The sequence below is a fragment of the Lepisma saccharinum genome, chromosome 7, assembly GCF_977018435.1.
Source record: "Lepisma saccharinum chromosome 7, izLepSacc3.1, whole genome shotgun sequence".
NCBI classification, from domain to species: domain Eukaryota; kingdom Metazoa; phylum Arthropoda; class Insecta; order Zygentoma; family Lepismatidae; genus Lepisma; species Lepisma saccharinum.
The window spans coordinates 74,950,293-74,976,169 of NC_139235.1; the positions used below are offsets into that span (position 1 = coordinate 74,950,293).

At 37.4% G+C, this 25,877-nt stretch overlaps 1 protein-coding gene across 3 annotated transcripts in view; it reads right to left on the bottom strand.

Annotated features, from left to right (window-relative positions):
- LOC145989923 (vacuolar protein sorting-associated protein 18 homolog) overlaps window positions 1-25,877 on the bottom strand; it is a 123,109-nt gene that overhangs the window by 87,722 nt on the left and 9,510 nt on the right. For 2 of the 3 annotated variants that reach the window (XM_083125439.1, XM_083125438.1), the window contains exons 5-11: window positions 25,595-25,771; window positions 18,037-18,078; window positions 15,445-15,634; window positions 13,057-13,178; window positions 8,434-8,655; window positions 5,182-5,298; window positions 2,973-3,085 (exon numbers count right to left, since the gene is read on the bottom strand). In XM_083125439.1, the coding sequence (XP_082981565.1) occupies window positions 2,973-3,085; window positions 5,182-5,298; window positions 8,434-8,655; window positions 13,057-13,178; window positions 15,445-15,634; window positions 18,037-18,078; window positions 25,595-25,771 (983 nt within the window). The remainder of the gene's footprint in view (window positions 1-2,972; window positions 3,086-5,181; window positions 5,299-8,433; window positions 8,656-13,056; window positions 13,179-15,444; window positions 15,635-18,036; window positions 18,079-25,594; window positions 25,772-25,877) is intronic. The other variant, XM_083125440.1, reaches the window with a different exon arrangement.

The window sequence follows — 25,877 nt, forward strand, 5'->3', positions numbered from 1 at the left end:
TACGTGTTTCCATAGCACAACAGAGTACTACAAGGGTTCTGGGTTCAAATCCCAGTCTGGACATGGCTGTTCTTTGAGAGTGTAACTTCATCAATTTCATATCATCACTCATCCTCATTATTGCAATAACAAAAAAACAAAAGCAAACCAAACTTGGCCATGATTTTGGTGTCAGAGAATAAAACTCTGTCTCTCCTATGATGCTGTGCTCTGCTAATCCTGATTATTTGGAGTTATTTTTTTTATGTTGTTCTATGGTATGTTCTGTTAGCCCAATGTATGGTAACCCATTCACAAGGGAAGTGGTAAACTTCTTGAGTCCAGGATTGAAGATTACCTTTGAGCATGAGGAGCAACCTTAATTCCATATCTCGCAGGAACCCTGCTTAGTTTCCCTGCTGTGTGTCCGATATATCGTAACAGTGTAGTGAGGCATTCTTTGCCCTTCCCCAGACTACTTGGAGCAGATAGCTTCTGTGGTGAAGAGCCAATCCTTGTAAGGACGACATTCTAATCTAGAGATAGACTGGGTTGTGATAGCCTGCTGATCTTCCTGTAGAAGATGAATTATGGAACATCTCAAATATTATAATGTCTTTGTAAGTTGATGTTCAATTCTCTTGTTGATTCCCTGTCAAGTTTGGAGTTATGTCAAGTTGTGTGATTTCGAGTTACAGATTAAACTGTTTTTTTATATAAAATTTGACCTCCATGCATTAACATACAGTGTGTCCCTGAAGGTACTTTACAACTTTGATGTCATACAGCACAACTTGTAATTCACATAAAGAAACATACCATGTACCATTTGATTTACCAACACATGAAGTTTTATTGTGCATTAGTCTACTTTAACACATGCACCTGTGGAGGTGCGAACAACATCTAACTAAAATTTTAACTCTGTCTGTACCCTCTCTAGCATATAATCCTGTCAACTGTGGCAATTATAGCTCTCATTCTGGCCTTCAAATCATCAAGATCATGACGGGAGTGCTGTACACTGTGTCTTTGACATAGCCCCACAAAAAGAAGTCCAGGGGATCAAAGAGGCCAGGCAATTGGACCATCTCTTCCAATCCAACGTGCTGGAAATGTCCTGTCCAGGGCATCTCTCACCTCTAAGGTCAGTGTGGTGGTGCACCATCTTATTCAATACCTGACCAAAAAAAAGCAACTTTAGGCATTGGTGAATCACCTACAACAAAGTATATTCCTCTATGTCAATTACAAGTTGTGCTGTATGACTTCGAAGTTGTAAAGTACTACCGTGGTTGGTTGGTAACATAGCATTTATTTGCATCACATTGCCAGGAAAGCTTCAATTCCTGCATGAAATAAAACACACATTAAACTATTGTGCAGTACAAGTTGCAACTGTACACTATGTAGTGAGTTTTTTGCATAAAAAAATAGATTACAAGCATTTTATTGTTTTTGTATCTATTATTACAAATATTAACTATTATCAATAAGCCAGTTGACAATTCTACAAGAGACCACGCCAGTTCGTTGCACAACTCTCCAACGTGCACATCTAAGTGGGGCTTTTAACGTGTTTGTGTGTCAAGCCCTGTGTTCACACGGCCTTTATTGATAAGTCTTTTAACGTGTTTGCGTGTTAAGCTTTGTGCCCAAATGGCTTTTTAGATCAGTGTTTTACAGTTGGGAACATGACAGTTTTATGCATATGAGGTCAGATGACTAAATGTTCCTTTTTATTCCTTCCCACACACTATAAATTACCCTATCCTTGACATATCTGACATATCAGCTAAGGTGTAGTTACACTGGCCAAGTAGGGTAACCTGATGAAGGGATCAGTGGAATCCTGAAACATAGTTTTCGTTAAAATCAATGCTCACTAACGTAAGTACCTTTAAGTATCTACTTTTATTGCATACTAACTTATTCAACGTAAGTCGCACGAGTACTAAATATGAAAAGGGAGAATTATGTTCCAAAGTGTAGCCGACAGGTATCAGAACACCTAGAAGTAAAATCGAAGCCGTCACGTTACATCAATACTGCTTTGGTGCAAAGTTCAGAACATACATGTACATCCATACTACAGTGGCCCAGGTCATTAGACGAAGTGAATATATGTCCAAAAACATTGGAAGAGGAAACTTGAAGCTAGTTTGATAGCTCAGAGAACCAACGATCCAAGCTGCCTTTGCACGGACAAAAATTCTGGTCTGCTAGTGTTGCCAACTAAGAACATATGTATGCATTTAAAATGCCATCTTTTCACTTTGCCCACACAATCGTTATTCCTGAACCCAAGTGCTGTGCATGAGCCCTATTTATTCCAAACCACAGATTAATTATAAGTTTCAATAATTTCTCATGCTTTCTCCCAAAAATAAGCCAGGCATTGTCTCTGCCATGAGGAATTAATTAATTTGTCAATATCCTGTGTGGAAGAAACTTGCCATCAAAAAGTGTTAACAACAATATCTTAATGGATGAGATGCAGCCATGATAGCTCAGTTGGTAGAGCATCTGGCTACCATGTGGAAGGCCTGGGTTTGAATCCTTGGACAGGTGATCTGGACCAGGAATTTTTCCAGTCATTTCTCCGTTTGTGCACAGCTCTGAGGCCTGCCCAGCCTCATATAAATGGGTACCTGGGGGCAAATGTGTGTAGGGGGGGGGGCGGTAAAGGAGGCCTGGCATAATGCTGATCACATCATTCCAACTATGGCCGAGATCAAGAATATGTGGAGCTCTATATCTTCATATCACCCCACCTTACCTTACACTGCATGAAGATGATGAATATTCCTGCAGATGCACAAGAAATAAAGCAAAAGAGATCTATGTTTCAAAATTGAGAAGAACACCAGAAAAAAAGTATTTTTCATGAGAGGTATTTTTAAAAGGGTCATCTGGAAAATTAAAAAAACTCTCTGCTGTTGTACAATTTCCTATCATCACTAATATTATTAATAAAAGAGATAGCAACTTACTCTTTGTTGTTGAAATACATCTCAGCTTGCTTGATCAACACTTGGTCCAAATGTGCAGCGTTGTCTGAACAATACTGTTTTGCTAAATCAAACTTTCCATTTTCAACATATATCTGGAAGATACAGAAAGTAGAAAATAAGGAATTAAATCCTACGAATAAGAATTATTTTCCTGTAGTTTACGGTTATTACAAGCATAAGAAAACAGTTTTTCGTTGTGACGTTTCAGAACGAAAATAATTCTACAATGCAAGCAATGCATACACAAGAAAAACTATTAAGAATAAGAAAACTACCAATATAGAAATCAAGAATTTACAATAAAATATTCTAACCAAGTAGTTATTACAGTACCATGCCTTTTTATTTTAGTTACCAAACAGAATTGCATCATTATTTATCCATACAAATTTCTCATTGACTATCAGAATAAGGGGTGTCAGGGGTGGCTAATAATTGGCTATATGATGGCGACAAAGATTCTAGATTAGAATTGAAACAGAAGAAATAAAATTCATTTGAAAATAAGAGTGCTCCATTGATAATGTATAGTCACATATTTATGGTGAATAAAATTTCAATATTTGGGTACAAAAAAAGTGTCACATTCTGGGATCAAAAGTGGTATATAAGTAGCATTTTGGTGTTAAATGGTGATTATAACCCTAAAATTGATTAAAAAACATATATACTTATTACACAAAATAAAAATTTTCTTTCTAATAACACATTTATGCAGTTATCAGTGTGTTAAGTTTATTCCTGTGCAAAGGGGACCATTTCCTTTGTTTCTAAATTTTTACAGTAGAAATAATCCATGTTTCATATTTTGCATAACTCACAGGATAATTCAGACTTCAGAAAGTGTGATGTCAGTAAATGAACTCTAAATATCGTGTTTGAAAGTTTATTTCACAGTTCACAGTACATTTCACATTATTTCGTGACAAAACATGGTAGGAAAATGTACCTCAAACCTCTCAAACCATGAAAAATGAACATTACAGCATATTATTTTACATTTATGCATGCCTCTAACAATGTAAGGTTAGAATGTAGAAAATAAAGACAATGGATGATATTCAATGCTAAATGATAGAGAGTTTTCAGACTGAAGGGTCAAGTGACATGGAATTTCCACACCAAAGTGACAAGTAACAGGTGACATGACCACAAACTGTACATACCAGAATACAGAATATGCACTTTACTCTCCATTCTGTAACAATAATAATAAAATAATAATAATACAAATAAAAGCATTCACAGCTTATGCCCAACCAACAGACTGAGGTGGCACAATACATACTACTGATAAAATTACCCAATCCGAGTGGCATTCAAGTGATATGTGCAGCTTGTTGTGTCAGTTAGGTATGAAAGGTTGCATTTATGTAAACACAAAATGGTAAATTATGCACTGTAATGTTCATTCACCGATGAGAAGTGCATTTTGCGTTCACATTTTACCATAAAATAATGCAAAATAAAACAACAATGTATTGAGCATGAAACCGGATACCTTAATATTTGACATCTGAATTGCAATTACTTATGAATTACGCTCTCAGTTAAGTATTGAACAATTGAACATTCATTATTGAATTGGACATTTTCCATACTTTTTCCATTTATTATTATTATTCAGGTTTCCTTATTGCCAATAATTTCTGCAACATTTAGAGCCTTCGAATCAGAATTTATGCGTTATCACAAAAAATGCAAGTGTCCGTTTTTTTTTGTCCAGCAGTGTAGTATGTTTAGTGACAATCGTTGGATTATCCCATGAGTAATGCACATTTTCCAGGACATTGACTAATTTCGCTGCAAAAATGGGACAATAAAGATATACTTCTTTAAAAATACATACCCACCAAACCACAGCTTTCCAAGGTGATAGAAAGTGAAAATAATTTACATGTCTATTAGGATGGAAATTTTTACTTTTATAAGTGCAAAGTTTTGAATTCAAATTTGAGATTTTCTTCACAGTAACAGCACTGAAATATAATTCTCGGCACCAAATTTGAACTCGAAATTCAAGCTTTCTTGTGTACTGAAATTTTTCATTTTTCATTTACCACAAATATGTGTTTGTTTCTATTACCTTCAACAAGTAGAATTAAGTGATTATTCTGCAGAACTAATTTATTTTCTATCATGATGATATCAAACAAGTTAACAATTAGGAATAGATTATTATCATTACCTGCCACACATTTCTGTCTTCTTTTATGACTTTGTATTTGTAGACAGCTTTTTCCGAAAATGCCCAAATGGTACCTTTCACAGGATCTTTTGTTATGTTGATTAGGTTTCCAAAATGCTAGAATGAAATAAAAATAATTAACACATATGCACCTACACTAACTTATGGATGTGAATCGTGGCCGCTAACAACTAAATATTCCAGTAGGCTTCAAGCAACTGAAATGAGGTACTTGAGGAAAATAGAAGGAAAAACAAAATGAGATAGAGTAAGAAATCAAACAATAAGAATGAGCCTTAAAACTCAACCTCTACAACAAATAGTCCTCACGGCTGAGGTGGTTCGTTCATGTTCATCGAATGAGTGAAGAAAGGATACCCAAAAAGGTGTCAAGCATAGGCACAGACTCCATGGGGCTTGGGGGGGGGGGGGCCTCGAGACCCCCCCAACGTTAATGATGTGTGGGCAGAGCCCCCAAATAATTTTGCTTAAGAGGATCTAATGTGTTATTTCGCTTCTCTTGTAAAGTTTACTCTGAATTGTGCCACATGAACTTACCTTTAAATACACATTTGAAATGTTCTACACCATCAACTTTGGGGAGGGGCTATGACCAGAGACAGCAAAACACATGACTTATTACTATATACTAAGTATATAATTATGAGTATTGTTAACATTTTTACTAAAGAAGAGTTTCAAATGAAGATGTGAATGAACTAGGAGAGTGGATGGGACGTTCGGGCTACAAATGGCTCTCACATGACTTTCAGAATGAGATCATTGATATAACAGTTGGGTTGAAAAGTTTGTAGGCGGACTCATAGATGGTGTTACTAGAATTAAATCCATGTGATTTTTACTTAGTACTAACCTTCAAAAGATACGTGTATAAATTTCACAGCTGCTGGATAATTAGTTCGTGTTACTGTTGAAGCCAAGGCTTGGCTTGATAAACATTATTCGGACTCTGCACCAGGAAAATCAACTGTTGAGAAGTGGTTTGCTAAATTTAAACGAGGCGAAATGAGCATCGAAGACGATGCACGCAGTGGACGCCCCAAAGAGGCTGTTACCGACGAAAACATCAAAAAAGTCCACAAAATAATTTTAAATGATCATAAAGTGAAGTTGATCGAGATAGCTGAGACTTTAAAAATATCAAAGGAACGTGTTGGACATATTGTGCATGAATATTTGAACATGCGAAAGCTGTGTGCAAAATGGGTGCCGCGCATGCTCACAATCGATCAAAAGCAACAACGTTTTGATGATTCGGAGCAATGTTTAGCAATATTCAACCGTAATAAACACGAATTTTTCCGTCGATATATTACAATGGATGAAACATGGCTCCATAACTACACTCCAGAGTCCAATCGACAGTCAGCTGAGTGGACTGCACGTGATGAACCGAATCAACAGCGTGGAAAGACGCAACAGTCGGCTGGCAAGGTTATGGCATCAGTATTCTGGGATGCGCATGGTATTATATTCATCGATTACCTCAAAAAGGGCCAGATCATCAACAGCGATTATTACATAGCGTTGTTGAAGCGTTTAAAGGATGAAATCACGAAAAAACGGCCCCATTTGAAGAAGAAAAAAGTGCTGTTTCATCAAGACAATGCACCATGTCACAAATCAATGAAAACGATGGCAAAATTATATGAATTAGACTACGAATTGCTTCCCCATCCACCATATTCTCCAGATCTGGCCCCCAGTGACTTTTTCCTGTTTGCAGACCTTAAAAGAATGCTCGCTGGAAAGAAATTTAGCACTGATGAAGAGGTAATCGCCGAAACTGAGGCCTATTTTGAGGCTAAAGAGAAATCGTACTATAAAAATGGCATCGAAAAATTGTATGACCGCTATAATAGTTGTATCGCCCTCGAAGGCAACTATATTGAATAATAAAATCGAATTTTGTCACAAAAATATTTTTTACTATGTTAGCCTACGAACTTTTCAGCCCAACTGTTATTAGGGAGATCTGTTTTGCGCTCCTTGGTAGCAGATATTAAAAGTCGGGAATATTTTGCTATTATGGTTGACAAAACTTATGACATATCCATCTGTGAACAATTGACATTTTGCATTCGTACTGTAAATGAAAATTTTCATATTTTTGAGGAATTCATGGGCTTTTACGAGATTCCGAACACTGAGGCCAAAACTTAAAAAAGGGAGGGAGAGAGTCATTCATTAATTTATTTCAGTGATCAGAGCCCCCCCAATAATTTTGACAAGCTAAAGAAGATGGAAGAGGCCGAAGGGAAGACCAAGAAAGACCTGGCACAGCTGGATGGAAGCAGTTTTGAAGAGAAGAGGACTGGATATCAACAGAGCAAAAGTGACAGCCCGTGACAGCGATAGATAGAGAGCTCTTTGCAAAACCTCTACCCCTGGTGGTAAAAGAGGATCAACTAAGTAAGTACAAGAGGGGAAAATTTTGCACACTAATCAACTGAAAATTATGCAATTTTAATACTAGACACTACTTTTGTGGAATGACTAAAATCATAGTCTCAGTCACTAAAAAGTTGCGTGTATAGTATGGGAAAATTTAGCAGTGTTAAGGAACTTATCTACCTATCATTCTGACAAGCACAAATAATGGGGAAAATAGATTATTCTTATAAAAGTTAAAGGTTAAGTTCCCTGTGCATATAGCACCATGCCATAAAGGCACATTGAGAGAATGTGGGGATAGCCCCCCCACTCTGATCTCGGCCCTTTTGGAGGTGATGTGATCAGCAACATACTCCGGCCACCTTTACCCCACTAGGTTGCCCCCAGGTACTCATTTATTTGATTTATTTGAGGCTGGGTGAGCCCCGGAGCCATCTTATGCAGGGACAAGGCCAGAAAAATTCCAACCTAGCTCACCCACCCTGGGAATCAAACCCAGGTCTTCCGTATGGCAGTCACACAGTTTATTATTATATCAAGCAAAAAATTATAAGATTATAAGCAGGAACTAAATCTGAGACGTGTGTTAAATTGTGACAATGTGTAACCATTTTTGGTTCAATGATATGAAATGGATTATTGATCTGCTGTGGAGACCTGTCATGCACTAGGCCAGTGCATCTTGATATATCATACTTGCAAGTGCTGTTTCTCACATTTTTGAACCCATGTTGATAACACTCTTCCCTTCTCTGAAACATGAGGAATCCATTCCACAAGTTTTGCCCCATATATTAGTGCTACTATTACACTTATTTACTAGTAGTGTCTGCTTACCTCATTGTAGTAGTCCTCAAAAATCAATTCTTCGTTCAGGAGGCTTATTCCTTTAACATGATCACCGTACAACAGTAGAGCATGGAACTTAGTAAGAACGAAAGACAGTGGAGGGGGATTAGTGGATGTTGCATATGCACTTGTGTCACTGTTCTTTGGGTATTGTAGCAACTGGTAATCTTCTATCACTGCATCCACACCTGCTTCCCCAGAAGGATCAATCTGAAAGTAAGACAAGATTGCATGTTCAGCAGCCAAAGGAAATATACAGAGGAACCAAACAATTTCTGATTGATCTTTAGCCTGTGTCATAGACAACTTTTCCAAAAATACCTCTCTCAAATAACAATGTGTGCCTTGATGGCCAAGCACATTGGCTGGTCAATCCAGTAAAGGTTTTGGGTTCAAGTCCTGCCCTAGACATGGGTGATCCTTCATCAATTCCATATAATCATCATTCATCGTTATATTCATGATGAGTCAAAGGTGGCAGAAAGACAGTCTATCTTGCATCGGATACTGACTGGGGATGAAAAATGGATCTATTTTGAGAACCCAAAATGCAAAAAGTCATGGGTTGACCCAGGACAACCTTCAACATCAACCGCAAAACTGAATCGCTTTGGAAGGAAGTCAATGCTGTGCATTTGGTGGGATCAGAAGGGTGTGGTGTACATGAGCTTCTGAAACCAGGTGAAACAGTGAATGCCATTCGCTACTGCCAACAACTCATCAACTTGAACCATGCATTGATCGAAAAGTTCCCAGATTGGGTGACAAGACACGGAAAAGTGATTTTGCAGCACGACAGTGCCTCATCAGACACACCATTTCTGCATTTGGCTGGGAATTCTTGCCCCACCCGCCATACTCACCAGTCTTAGCCCCTTCGGACTACCACTTGTTTTCATCGATGTCTCACTCACTTTCCCAGCAACACTTCAACAATTACGAAGATGTCTTACAATGGCTTGCTGACTGGATCACCTCAAAATGTGAACGATTTTTCTGGAAGGGCATCCACAATTTGATGGACAGATGGGCACAATGTATAGCTAGCGATGGTGCATACTTTGAATAAAGCATTTGTTACCTTTCTCCCCAGATACACTTGTTTTCTTTAGGATCAATTAAGAATTATTAACCGGCACACCTGGTACATGTTTCTTATAATCTGAAATATAGAAAGTGTGATTCCTGTCCCAGAATAATTGATTTCAAAGAAGCCTTGCTAACAAGCCTTCAGGAAGAGATGATTGAAAATATAACCTACAAGCAGTGGATATCAGTGGATGCTGTTCTTTTGAGACAGTTACTTACTAAATTCACAGAGGAATTTGTTCAATATTTTTCATATCAGTTGATCAACCTCAAGAGACACGATTTTATACCCAAACAGCAATCAGTATATTTTTCTGAAAAGAAAATTTCTCTAGCGCATGATGAAGCTGTGGTGACACGTGATTTTGCTGAGAATTACTCATTATTTTGCAGGATGAAGTACACTGGAACAACTCATTTAAGGACAATGAAGATATTCTAAAACATAAGAGTTATGTCTTCATTTCAGACTGCTTGATTCACAACACAGTTCTTGTCCATGTTTTCCAAAGAAAGCTTTTAGATTTCTTGAAATTTGATTGTCTTCCTAACTTACAGAAAATATATTACTTCTCTGATGGTTCAGCAGCGCAATATAAGAACCGCAAAAACATTGCAAATTTGTGCAACCATCATAGAGATTTCGATGGCATTGCAGCTGAGTGGCATTTTTATGCAACAGCACATGGTAAGGAAGTGTGTGATGGTGTTGGAGGGACAGTAAAGAGGCTCGCAGCCAGAAGCCTCTTTCAAACCAAATCATGACACCACTCCAGCTATTTGAGTGGGGAAAGGAGAACATTCCATCAATAACTTTATTTTATGTGACAAATGACAAATATTTGGAAGAAGAGAGACTTTTACAGACACGGTTTGGTGGTCCTGTAGCTCTAACAGGGACTCAGAGGTTTCATGCATTCATACCAGTAAGCACAGAAAAAGTGGAGACTGAAGTGTTTTCTGCATCTGAATAAACTTTGGTACATTGTGTTAAAGTTAATGCAGATGTTGAAATTTGTACCTTTGAACACATCACAGGTTTTGTAGCATGTGCGTATGATGCCAATTGGTGGGTGGGATGTGTACTTTCGAAAGATGATGTAGAACATGAAGTGCAGGTGACTTTCTTGCATCCTTGTGGTCTAGCACAGTCATTTAGTTATCCAAGGCAACCAGATGTTCTTAACCCCTTCTATGTGAAATTTTCTGACAAAATGGTTTCCAGTTCTGTGTATTTCTTTCTTTCTGAGTTTGCTTAGTAATATTTTTGAGTAGCTACTGCTTCAGCACAATTCATCCGAGTATCATGGTTCATACGTCTTTCTCTTCAGAATAGAACAGGCTTTCAAATGGTACCACACACATGTGTACATCAAGTATGAGGAAAGGGAAATCGGGAATAATTTGGGAAATTTCCCTCTGAAAAATCCCTTTTGGTAACTTTGGGGATCTCTGGATCGGCCCTGGATATAGGTACCCAATTATAATCTACCTTGAAAAATACTATGTTCTATACGTAATGTGTCCGCCAAGTTTCATTGCAATATCTTCAATAGGTATGAGGGATGAGGGAAAGAATATTCGCAAACCTGTTTGACAATACTATTAGATACTAATCGGGGATAATTTGGGAAATTTCCCTACAAAATTCTTATTTGGTAACTTTGGGGCCCTCTGGATCGGCCCTGGTTATAGGTACCCAATTAAAATCTACCTTGAAAAATACTATGGTCTATACGTAATGCGTCAACCAAGTTTCATTGCATTATCTTCAATAGGTATGAGGGATAAGGGAAAAAATATTTCGCAATCCTGTTTGACAAAACCATTAGATACTATTAGAAACTCACAAACTCAAAAACAAAAAATAAATCACCAACAGTTCAAATAACGCAACACCAAAAATATGTACATAAAGCAACTGACTAAACGCAGCACACAAACGAACTCACGTTTGCACTTTGTCAGCATAACACATAAACAGTTTACTTTCCTCTGAACTTCTTCTTCTTTGTCGGCACTGAAAATCGTGACTAAATAAAAGGTCGTTGTTTCTTCAATAGCAAAACATATGTTTCACCAACAAAAAATGTATTATTCTGTTCAACACAGGTTACTTCAGTCAGAGATGTTCGCGGGAGTAATATTACGTCCAACACAGAATAAGATATAGTGACAAAGGGCGTAATATTACGCTGAACACAGGGAAGGGGTTAAAATCCCAAGACACGCAATCCTTTGCAAAGTGGACCCTGTAACACCACCAGCTGAAGCAAGAGAAGATGACACAAGCATCATACATTTTATCAAAGAAAGACTTTCTGTATCACTAAGCCGTTTCTTGGTATGCATGCTTCTGTATTTATAAAGTGCTTAGGTATATAAAATATGTTAACTTAAATCATTGCATGGTTTTGAAAGGAATTCACTTTTCATATAATACCAAAGAGATACCACTTTGATATTTTGACTGAACCTTCAGTAGATGTGTACCAATATGTGTAAAATTTTTAAAAACTTTGTTTTTTTTAAAAAAAAAACCAAGCATGTTGTAAATCAAATGAAAGCCCTCTTCATAAGCTTTAAAATGAGACCATGCCCAGCCCTGTAGTTGAAATGGTCTCTTGCAAATTGTATTTAAAGTTTCAGCAGTGAGCAGCTTTTTGGCAATTTTATCAATTTTCCAAATTCATTAACTCAAAAATGAAAAAAAAAAGTTTTCTCTATTTCAGATGATGATAAATGTGTATACCAAAAAATAGCCAAATCCATGACATCAAATTCCAAAATTTACTTTTTCTTGGTTGATTTGAAATGGAATTACTCTTCCATCAGTTCTTCAGGAATGTCTATTTCACTCCTTTTGTTCCCTTTGCATGTGGGAAACAAAGTACTCCTTGCACCTCAATGTTTCACCAGTTTGGAGACATCCTGCCATGTTCACAATAGTTTATGGTTCAATAACTATGCACAGTGTTGGTCATTAATGGTTACTTGATGTGTGGACATCAATTCCCATAGAATAAAACACAGTTCCAAAGGTCCTAATTACCATCCTCGTATTAATACATGGCACGATAGAAGTACCATAGCATGTAGTGAAATGGCACGAAAAAAGGAAACAGTGCTTGTTAAATGAATTTACATGTTGTGTAAGTAACACATACAATGTGCACAATTAAGCACGACAATAAAGGGTTTTCCATAAGTCATTCCCTCATTTAAATTCACTATAACTTTGTAACGAACAGACATTTCAGTGAAATAAAGTTTGTACTTCACAGCAGCCTTTAAAGAGTTACCACTGAAATATCTCTGTTTGTGGCAAAGTTGTAGTGTATTTAAATGTGTAAAGGACTTTTGGAAAACCCTGTACTATTACAAATATCTTGATGGTACCAGATTGCAACATTACTCTGAGTGATTTTATTGTTCTTATCTTTTTACTGATAAAGACTGAAATGAATACCTCATCATATTTATTTTAAATAAAAGATTATTGCATTATCACATTTTGCTTACCTTTCCAAAGAAAATTCCAGGTTCTGTAAGCCAAGCTAATGTTTCTGGTAATCCTCTTGCATTTTGGTAGAAAAACTGAAGCTTTGAATATTTTAAAGAACTCATGATCTCTTGGTAAGGCTCTGTGAAGTTTAAAATAAAATTGTTAAATATTTCATATTGTACATCATTAATAAGTTACCAACTTCAATGTAGTGGATTATGAATATAAACTGTGATAAATACGAATTGATAGGAGAACGTTCTTTTTTTCTAAATTGACCAACACAAAATATGAAATGTTCATTGGCATATATCTTTCCTGCCATATTTCATCTTGAAATAATGCAAAACTATATGTCAAATGAAAATAAACACTAACAAAATTTGCTGTTTATTTGCTGAAGAAACACTTTTCAGACTTTAACTGTAGGAAAAATATACTTCTTTGAAAGGGACTAAACTTTATCATATTCCATGCCTGTCACATAAGTATTGGAGTTGAAGATTACAAACATGCCAACCTCCTCAGCAGAGTGGTTAGCACAGCAGGCAACAATACCACGGGTCCCAGGTTAAAATCCTGGCCTGAGCAAGGGTGTTCTTTGTGAGTGTCCCTTCATCAATTTCATCATATCATCACTCATCCTCATTGCCACGCTTAGCCAAAAGTGGCAGAAAAGCTAAATAAAATAAACCTAATTCAATCAATCAATCAATGAATATGTCTACTAGGGCTGAGGCAATACCGATGTATTGGTATCGAAAAGAATCGGTTAATATTTAATCACCAGCCAATGCTTTGGCCTTTCCAGAGTCCGAGCATATTATAGAGTCTGCAAAAATGCTGGATAACACATTCGTGGAGCCTAAATATACTGGAAATTATGTAATATGCATCATTGTGTGGAAGCAATTAAATTATTATTTCACATGCAATTATGAATATTTTAGAGCAGAACTCTTAACAAATCTAACAAGGTCACCATCCATCTTACCTCTGATAGCTAAACTCACCACCACTGCGTAATGTGTTCTTCATCACACGTCAGGCATTATCTCTCCACAGCCACGCAAGAGGGTTACTACGAGGGATGATCGGAAAAAAAGGTTACAAAGCATATAACTTTTGTTTTATTCACTGTAACGTAACGAAAATTTATGTGTAAATTAATAACATGTTTGTCTTGTTGCGAGTTTGAGGACTTCGGATTCTGACCATGTATACCCGAGAAGCTGACATTTAAAATGGTGACTCGTCTAGAAAATTGGTCAAGAGTAGAAGTGAGGGCAGTGGTGCGGTTCTTGTGCGCCAAAAACACTACACCTGCTGACATTCATAGCCAGATTGTGGAGGTGTATAGGGAGGGGAAAATTTCAAGACAACATGTAGCGAAGTGGTGTCGTGCCTTCAAAGAAGGACGGACCAGTATTGTTAATGGCAACCCTGGACACGGCGGTAGGCTCAGTACCTCAACCACTGACGTGAACTGTGCTCTTGTGGATGAGTGTATTCGTGAGGACAGAAGAAGAACATTACGCTCACTATCAGCTGAGCTGGGACTACCATTTGGTTGGCTGGCCACCATTATCTGACATGTGATGTCAAAAGAGCTGCCTCACGGTGGCTACGAGAACTTGACGCGGATTTCTGTGCAACCGGTATGGAAAACCTCATCTACCGTTGCGACAAGTGCTTGAACAAAAAAGCTGATTACATCGAGGACTAGTTGAGTGCCCTCCATCATCAGGTGTGTTGATCTTCCAGCTATGTCTAACACATACGCCATAATAGGCTTTGTAACCTTTTTTTCCGATCATCCCTCGTAAATAAAAGGTTGCAGTGAGCAGTTTATTTTTGACTGTACCATGTATATTAAAAGTTACAAATATTCTGAACTACCTTGAATTGTTATTGATTGAATTAATGATTTGGTTTATTTTACTTTGCTTTTCTGCCAATTTTGGCTAATCACGAAGATGAGTGATGATATGATGAAATGGAAGAAGGGACACTCACAAAAAATCATCTATACCAGTCCAGGAAACAAACCTGGGACACCTGGCATTGTAGCATGCTGTGATAACCACTCTGTCACAGAGGGCAGCTCTTTGAATGGTTAGCATTTTGAAGTAGTGGTATCAGTATTGGTGAGAAACAGAGTATTGGCATTAGCACTGGTATCAATTCAAAGTAATATTTGTGCAGAAGTGAACTTTCCAAGTCAAAATCAACCTTGTTATTTTATTCACCATTATCATTATCACCAATATCAATTTAAATATCCAATTTGAACCTCAATTTTTAAATCTTTAGCAGTCTGTGCTAATGCTGAACCAATGAGGTGTGAAAATTCTGGAAAGAAAAGAGACTGCTTTGTAGATTAGAAGGGTACTGAAAAAAGTTACCTGGGACATTGAGGTAGTTGTTGAACACCTGCTGAAAAAGTGGTCTTTCTTCAGAATTGGACACATAACCGGTGAACTGATACAGTCGATTAGGTGTTGTTGCAATGATGAAGTACTTCTCTGAACCTGGTACTCTGTGGAACTCCAAACCTGTGATTGGGGTGTTTGCTCCCTTTCCAATGTCAAACACCTGGAAAACAACCAAATTCCATTGAATGAAACCAATCAACAATGCTCAATGACCATAGTTTCAAATAACCGACATGTAATTGGCTACAGCTTCCAAACGAACAATCTGATGATTCCTAAGCTCTCGTTTAAACTACCACAGAACTAACATTGCAAAAAAATGCAATAAAAAAAGCATGTTTGTTGAGAAGCATTAAAATCAGACAATATTCAAAATTACATTTTTTAAAACATTACATTTTCATATTTTACAAACATTTCAGGACAATAATTATAATATAAATGTCATCTTTAACACATATTTAGGTTAGTAGTACAGAATAATAACAGTCTTTCATTACTTTTTTACACCTAAAGCCATGCTTAATATATTAAACGGAAAAGGCATTCCAAGTTAGCATATTTTTATAATTTTACAATTTTCATGTTACCACACTCATTATGAGTTAAAACTTGCTGAACAGACATGTGATTTTGATTACCTGCATTTCTTACTGTCTCTATTTTTTATTTCTTACACTACTTTCCTACTCTCTGCATTACTTATGCTTATGAAATAGATAACAGGGCAAACACAATGATGATCAGCCATGACTTTCCAAGAATTCAAAGTTCTGGCTTAATAGCTCATGATGATGAGCTGAAAGGATGAAGGCAAAATAATTAAAGATACTAAAACACTGAAAACTAGGGATTGACAGAGTGGATTTCAGATACAGCAATATTGGTTGGTTGATTCATTTATTTCACTTCACTTTTCTGCCACTTTGGATAATCGCAAAAGACGAGGATGAGTTATGGTATGAGGAAATTCACAAAGAATATCAATGCCATGGCCCTCTGGTTCGAATCCCAGCCTGGGATTTGAACCAGGGAGCGCTGGCATTGTGGCATACTGTGCTAACCACTTTGCCATGGAGTCCGGGCAACACTGCTAGAAACAGCAAAATTCTGATACATAAATCAATTTCTAATGTTCAAACTTTTGATTACAGAGGACATATTGACATAATTTTGGCAATTTTAATGCAGTATAATGTTGTATTGTAAGTTTCAAAAGATAAAAAATTAGATTTTGAAGCATATGTATTCAAAATTGTTCCTGTATCAGTATAAAATATCTAAAGATATTTATAACACAACAGAAATTTTACTCCTTTTTTATTTTTGCCATGCCAATAATGGCATTGTATTTCCGCTAAATATTGGTTCATGTCCCTTCATGGTGTGCTGCAAAGCACAGGCGAGAACTTTACCTTTTTTACTTTACTTTACTTTCATGTCAAAATTGGTTAAATATGGTAATCGGAATCGGTTCTGAAAAATATCAGCAAGTGCATCACAATCAGTAAAATTTCTGCTTCATGACATCACCACAAAATACCGGTTACTGATTATGCCACTTTCAATATATCAACATACTATTAGTAGTCTTAATCTAAGCATGTCAACCTAATATGCAGTGAAAGAATTGAGTTTAAATTTGAGGGTGGTTTCTTTTTGTTTGTTTCTTTTTTTCTATTTCACTTTATGCACAAATAGGCTAATGGGGACTGGGCCTACAGTTTAAAGTGGAATCCTCTACCAGGTATTGAACCTGGGACCCTTGATTATAAGATAACATGTTACCAATACAACATTGGGGAGGACTTCCAGGAAAGCGTTTAACAGATTTTTTATTATTGTTCTTTTATAAATCAGATTGGTGTAATATCAATTAGCAGTTACATCCTTACTATAAATATCTATGAGAACAGATACCATGGATTTTTGAAAAGATATAAAACTTACTTGAGCTGCGACCTCAAAACAAGCACATGCAACACAGATGGTTTTTAATGTACAATTATCATTAACAATAGCTAACCCGAGGGAAGGGGAGGGCTGTCAGGCCTACCGCCTCTATTTTTTCCATTTTTCAACTGTTAAAATTTTTATAAAAAATTGAAAATAAATTGTACTGTCCCTGGGGTGTTCCCAATATTTCTGCATTACATTTGTCCACAAAAACATAAATCTAACATAAATAGGAGGCAAAATGCACTACGTGCGCCTACCAGGTGCAATCTTTGAATGTGTCATTCGAGACACTCATGCCAGTGAAAGTGTACAATTGGTTGGTAATCTTTGAAATTATTATAACTAATAAATAACTGCACATATATAATCAACAAAGGAAGCAGTGATTCAATAACAAAAAAATATATATAATTTTAATGATAAAAAAAGTATAGGCCTGTGAGCCTCCCCCCTCAGGTAAGTAAGTTTCTCGTCTGCCACAGGTTAGCTAGGGTTAATAATATTTCTAACAAATACAGATAATCAAAACTTCAATGATGGTTATTAGCAAGTTTCAAATGGTTCTATTTAAAACCGTGTGTGAATTAACCACCAATCACCTACCAGACCATCCACATCACGTGATCCATACAATGGAAGTGGCAACTTTACATGACAGCACAAAGAAAAAAGAAAAGGACAAAGTCTTAAAATTTCGCAAATGGCATAATTTAACTTCATTTATTCTTTAATAATACGTGATCTACGAGGGCTTAAGGGCATAAGTCATGGCGATTATATATTTTGTTTCAAAGTTAAATGGTGGTACCCCAATATGAAAACATTGCACCTACAGTATGTGAACACGTCACTAGATGCCAGTGTGATTAGCGCATATCGTACAGAGGACAGTGGTAATTCTTTATTGTCAACCGGCATTCAACGTGAACAGCATTCAAAACAGCCGTTCTTCGGGAGAGAAATGACACAAAATACCACAAGGAGCTTTAATGTATGTTTTCTGACTTGTAAACACATGTGGAACGATGCTATCTTTGAAGGTGTTGTGCTCCGTTCCCTATCCTACCCATAGTACACATGGTCTCCATTGTACGTACATGCATTCCACATTACAATACACTGGCCCCTTCCATTTGTATATTTTGGATTTTCATGCAGGTCCTGCATTCTTGACAAAAAAAAAGTAGTTGCCATGACATATGCCCCAACCCTAGTATCTATCTATCTCTTACACACACACACAGTGGAACTGCAATTGTACATTTATTGGCCTCTGCAGCCAGGGGTGGTTTAATATATTTTTTTAAGCTGGGTGAGGTGGAGTTTTGGCACTCCCATACTTTTCCACCTTCACCCCTCCATAACTTTCTACCCTGGGCCCCTTACTAACCACCTGTCCCCAATAAAAACATGGCCATGTGTATATTTATAGTTTTAACGAGAGTAAATTATAGCATTATTTTTCAAATTTGATTTGATTTGGTTTATTTTGCATTTCTGCAACTTTTGGCTAATCGCGATGATATGATGAAATTGTTGAGGGCACACTCACAAAGAACACCCATGCTCAAGCTGGGAATCGAACCAGGACCTCTGGCATCATAATAAACTGTGCAACCACTCCACCACCGAGGCAGGCCTTTATTTTTTAGATATCTTAAGTGTTACTTTTAAAGAACATTTTTATTGCAGGTATGTATTTATTTAATACCTGCATAATTATATGAAAATAATAGGGTGTCCCAAAAAAACATAGCTTTAATATTTAATAGAATACTTTTTTGAAAAAGAATGACAAAAAATTTAACATCATTACAATGGGTAAATGTTCCAACTTCAGAATGCCAAGTTTGATTTATGCAACATGTCTTGTAGTTGGGTTGGTAACACTGTTCTTACAAATTCCTTTATCAGTGATTGTTGCAGCTTGGTTGACATGGAGCATTACACAAGGGAACAAGTTTTGATAGTGAAAACTCATGACAAGAACGGGGAGTGTTATGCAGAGACTGTTAGGAAGTTATGTGCAATCCTTGGACGTGAAAGAGCAGTTTGCAAGTTGATCAAAAAAATTAAGGACACAGGTTCGACAGCAGACATTAAAACACCGTGCACTCGATCTAGCCGGTCTGTTGAGAACATCGCTATTGTGCATGACAGTGTTATTGCAAGTCCAAAAAAAAAAAAACATTCGGCATCATTCACAACAGTTGGATATTTCAAAAAGTTCCATGCATTGCATTCTCATGGAAGATCTGCACATGCATGCTTTCAAAATTCAGTCAACTTGGGAACTGAAACCAAATGATCACTTGCAACAGAGACAGTTTGTTGAATGGGTTTTGGGGATGCAACTTGTGGATGAAGATTTTCCACAGAAAATATTGTTGTGACAAAACACATTTTCACTTAAACAGTTTAGTCAACAAACAAAACTGTCAAATTTGGGCAACAAAAAATCCTCAAGAAATCCAACAGAGACTATTGCATCCACGAGTAATCGTGTGGTGTGGATTTTGGGCTGGTGGAGTGATAAGACCGTCTCTTTTTAAAAGATGAGGATGGAAATGCGGTGACAGTTAATGGAGAATGGTACCACAATATGGTTAGCAGTAGTTTTTTGTGGCTGCATTTGAACAAAATTGACATTGAACGCATGTGTTTTCAAGATGGAGCTACCTGCCACACCTCCCACTCAACGATTGCCTTGCTGCGTGAGAAATTCCAGGGCCGAGTCCTCTCTCGCAATGGTGACCAGAAGTAGACAGCTAGGTCATATGACCTTTCTCCTTGCGACTAGTTCCTTTGGTGGTTTCTGAAATCAAAGGTCTCTGCAAACACATCCCGAACCGTGTGAGAACGTGTTATCAGCCACATCGATGAGCAACTATGTAAAAAAATGATTATAAATTTCATCGAGAGCAAATTGTGGGGTACATATGCCGGAGTTCATCTTTCATTCTTAAATCGGAACATTTACCTGTTGTAATGATGTAAAAATATTGCCATTTTGTAAATATACAGCATTTTCTTAAGCATATTACATCAGTCACTTTTATTGGGGCACTCTTTATTACACAGCAGTAGTTTCAATTAATCTTGTCTACATAAATTCAAGTCTTTTAAAAAGAAATAGACACTTATGCAATCAGAAGTAAGGGTTTGACCCTGATCCGGGGGGGGATGTCCAAGTCTGGTGCCCCCCCTCCCCAATTGTCCAGGTCACATAACTCTTAAGCCACCCGTCTGCAGCTAAAAGGCCTAAATATGTGGAAAAAAACATAAAATTCAGCAAAAATCTACCATTTTGTTCTACTCGGATGAGAAGGAATAAATGTATCATATGGAAAAATCCAGGAACATAAAATTGAAGTTCCACTATTTACACATCTATGCATACTCACACACTATTCAACAAAACACTAAACTTTGATGCTTACACGATGTAGTGTAGTACCTCATAAGTGTCACTTGATAATTTTTTGCACTGCTATATATTTAACAATTTGCCATAAGCAGCACAAATAAGATGTTGGCTTTTTACCTGTGAATTTTAGAAAACTTCAGCTATGAAGTAATAAAACTTCAGATCTCTATTATTTCCAATGCATTTTTTAAATTGATAATGAAAATACGAGGTGAATGTAAAAAAAAAGGGACGATAATTTTTTACGCAGGGTTGGCAATACTGATGAAGTTGAGCATTCGCAGGAGCATGCCCTAATATTCTGTGCTTGCAACAGAGATAGAATCGTCAGAGTAGGGTTGCATATGTGCGAGTAGCAGTAAGGTGAAACGGCTGCCGTAATACAAAATCCCGCCAAATGTGAAGTGAGATCTGTCATACGATTTCTGAACGCCAAAGAACAGAATGCAGCTGACATCCATCGGGAATTGTGTGCCATTTATGGACCGACAGTGATGACAAGGGAAGATCAGGCAATGGTGCAGAGAGTTTCGGGAAGGGCATTCAAATCTCCATGATGATGAGCGTAGCGGAAGGCCTAGTGTTCAGATGGATGATCTGGTGGAACGTGTTAATGAGAAAGTGCGTTCCAATCGCCGGTTCACAGTATCTGAACTCGCCAAAGAGTTTCCAGAAGTGTCTGCAAAAACAGTGCATCGAATTGTGACTGACAACTTGGGGTATCACAAACTGTGTGGGAGGTGGGTACCAAAAATGCTGACAGACACTCACAAAGAGCAAAGAAGGACACAGCTGCAAGTGATTTTTTGGCCCGCTGGGGGGAGGATGGGGATGACTTCTTTTCGCACATAGTGACGGGGGATGAAACGTGGATATCGTACCCCACTGGGGAGTCGAAGCAGCAGTCAATGCAATGGCGGCACTCTGGTTCTCCTAAAGCGAAGAAATTCAAATAAACACCATCAGTTCACAAAATCATGGCAATCGTGTTTTGGGAACAAAAGGGTGTGATTTTTGTGGAATTCTTGGAACCAGGACGAACAATTACAGCAGAGGTGTATTGCGAAACACTGAATAATCTACGACGTGCCATCCAAAATCGGCGGAGAGGAATGCTACGCTCTGGAATTTTTCTGATCCATGACAACGCCTGCCCACACACAGTTGCTCGTACTGTTGAGACAATTCAAAGATTTCGATGGGAACTATTCAATCATCCCCATTACAGCCCCGATCTTGCCCCCAGCGATTTCTTTCTTTTTCTTCACCTGAAAAAGTGGCTTGCATCGAAGCGTTTCAACGACAGTGACATGCTCAAGACATCAGTTCTGGACTGGCTGCACTCAGGCGGCAGATTTTTACGCAGAGGGTATACAGACGCTTGTGCCACGCTATCAGAAATGTCTGGAGGTTAATGATGACTACGTCGAAAAATAGCCAAGGTATATACTTGTTTATCAATCACAATAAATTTCTAGTCCTATCATTTTCTTGTTTCTTAAAAAAATATCAGCCCTTTTTTTTAGATGTGCCTCGTAGCAAATACAAAAAAAGTGTGTTATGCACTTATGCTGTAAGTCAGATAAGCAACAATGTCAAATAGTCCATTCAGTGTGGGAACTACTTTCTTCACACAATCAATCACTTTCGATACTCTCCTTATGTCTACCTAGATGTTTTCTTTCTTTCTATTTCAGTTATTTTATGTCACTTTTCTACCTCTTCTGTCAATTGCAATTGCACTGATGATATGGACAAAATGACACATCCATGCCTCACCAGGGTTAAAACCTGCAACCCCTCTTCATAGTGTGTTACAGTATACGTACTACCCAGCATGGGCATCATTTTCATAGGAGGGAAGGGGGAGGGGTCAAGGCACTATGAAAACTTGAATAGTACAAATAAAAACAATAATTATTATTATCATATTATGATTGTTATCATTTTAAAGTAATTATTGTACACAAACAAAAATAAATTTTATTTAACATTACTATTATTATTATCTCCTTTCGGAGAATTTTCTATTTGATTCACCATATGAGTGAATATTAGGCACAACTGTATTTATTATTATTTTATATTTCAGTTATTATACTGAAATGAATAGTCATTCTATTTTGTTATTAACCTTTACACACATGCTTCACAAAAAAGCTTTAAAAGTTAGAGGAAAATTTTAGCCATAATGTTCATGTGTGTGACCTTTCATATAAAACTCAATTATTTTAAAATTGTGAAACCACTTATCGTTTCAATTAAATGGTAGTGTGTGCATGTTACACCTTATTTTTTTGATTTAATACTTTCATTTACTTCGTTATTCTGTTCAAATAATAACTAACTGAACTTTATTTCCGTTATTAACAATAAAAGTAACAAGCTTTCCGATTTTTGTAACATGAGGTGAAGGAGGGGGAGGGGGCATATGACAACCTTTTACATGTTTCAACTTCGAAATTACGCCTAGATCTGAGCAAATAAAAGATAATTGCTTCTGCTCCTGGATGCACCGGTGGCCGCGGTGGCTCAGTCGGTAACGCGTCTGACTACCATGCTCAAGGTCCTGGGTTCGATCCCCAGCCGGTTCAAATCCGGGAACTTTTCTAACATTGGAAGCGGTTCCGGCACCCACCCAGCATCAAATGACATGGGTACCTGGGGGAAACCCTGGGGGGTAAAGGTGGTCAGGGGCGTGATGCTGATCACATCACCCCCACTCACCACCGGATCAAGGAAGTGTGGGGCGTTACACCCACACTCCCTATACGCCTTCATGGCGTGGTGCTAAGCACAGCGGAGCAATTTACCTTTTTCTTTTACCTGGATGAACTTGGTAGCATGCTTGAGAATTTTCCAATGGAGTGTATGACCACAATAAAGGGAGTACTGCTTTATTAATTTAGTAGTTGCCACATGTTCTTGAATTTGGCATTCTGTTTTAGGCAGTTATCAGACCGGTACGACAAGTAACAAGCAACGTGGGGACCCTCCAGTCTAGGGTGGGGAAAAAATTCACTGTAATTGCACAACCAACAGACCAAGGCAACACACAAGCAAACTAAGACCCATGTAGCTTGCCATGTTACTTTGGAAACGTTACATTTATTTCTGAAGGTTCGTTAAACTTGTCACATGTTGCTTCAGTCCAAAGGTTGCCTTAAAGAAACAGGTGGGGGGGGGGGGGGCTTCTAAGAATGTGATGAAGCCAATATCAGATGTAAGCATACTTAACAAATGAATATTTACACCAATCACAAGTGTCAATTTCATACCTTCAAGTGCACAGAAGATTGCAATTACTGACACTAAAAAACACTGGGAATACTATACACATCAGATTGATTCCAGTTCACTAATATTGGTACAGGCAGTGCTCGAAAAATGTTCTTCAAAGCTAGGTGCCAGCTCTGAAAAACAGGCACCAGGAAACCACCTACTAGCAATTGTGCATACTACAGTATGTTTCAAAAGTTGCGCAATCCAAACTTTGAAAATGTATATCATGAAAATCGCAAGAGATATTTACACCAGGTTTTCTGCACTAAACTATTCCTGTAGGCTAACACTGGGTTCATAAATTTATGTTAGCATTTATCTAAATATGTAAAAGCAATTACATTATTTTAAAAAACATTGTTAATTTGCTGAAAATATCTGAGAACTGATTTCCAACAATAAATACGAACAATTTGTGGGATCATTTGTTGGTGTTTGCCTGGTTGTAAAACAGTTGCTTTGTGAGGTACAGCAGAAGCAGGGCATTTTTATTGGAAAACCTCTTGCACATGAGTGTAAGAATGCATACTAAAATGCTCTTCAGCAATGCACACACGCTGCTTCAATGAATACGCCATGCTGAATCAATTTTAAAAAAAGGGCACAGTAGCGGCGAAAGTGAGCGAAGAGAATTCAATGCAACCAGGGACAGCCTACGATTCTCTCAAGAGTGCAATTTCTGCACAAAATCTTGATTTTTCACGTAAATGCATAGCCAATACTTACACATTGCATGAGACTGTTGGCAATATTTTGACCTGCTAGTGTTGCCATATATGGATATATGTCCTAAGAATGGCACTTTTCACTCAACCCATAAAATAGCTAGCCAAAAATTCATCAAATGTTGCGCATGACCAATATTGGTTGCAAATGACAGACTGACATGGCATCAGTCATCAAATATCTAATTATGACCCTTCGATAATTTCTTACATATTTTTCTTACTCAGATGTTCATTTCTGGGAAAAATTGAATGATGCTTTCAGTCAGTTATTAATGTATATAATTTTCTGTACGAAGTGAACTTATAATTTTAAGCATTGAAAAATATCTCAATGGATGAGGCTTTATAATGCAGAAAACCCGGTGTAAATATCTCTTACGGTTTTCATGATATGCATTTCCAAAGTTTGGGTTGTACAACTTTTGAAACACTCTGTATAAGATGCTGACCATCACGGTATTCAAAACATCGCTAAATTATTTGATAAAGCAGGAAATGGGGTGTTGTTAGTCGCCCTGGCGACCGGGAATTTTCGAGCCCTGCGTACAGGTGTCAAATCGTTATCTTTCCTGTTGAAAAATAAATGCTATACTTTGGGAAGATAAATGCACTATCAAGTAAACAAAGATACATTAGTTGGAATACTACAGCAAAAACTAATCACAAGAAAACCACCATAAATAAAATATTGCAACTAAGCCTTTACATTAGAAACGCTACGCACCTGCCTCCAGTACTGCTCCAAGCTTGACTGAAATATGCGATCTCCATCCACCCCGATTTCAGTTTCGAAAATTAAACCTTTCGACGTGCCTAACAGGATAGGTCCTGTCGTATTTTCTGAATCATTTCGGAAATTCCATGCAACAGCTGTCACCTCATAGCCCTTGAATTTACTCAGCTGCAATCAATAAGACGAAATATGAAGAAGAAAAAATTGATAAATGGAACTTATGATGCTGCTACAGGTAATATATTTTCACATTGCCACAATTCAGGATTAAATG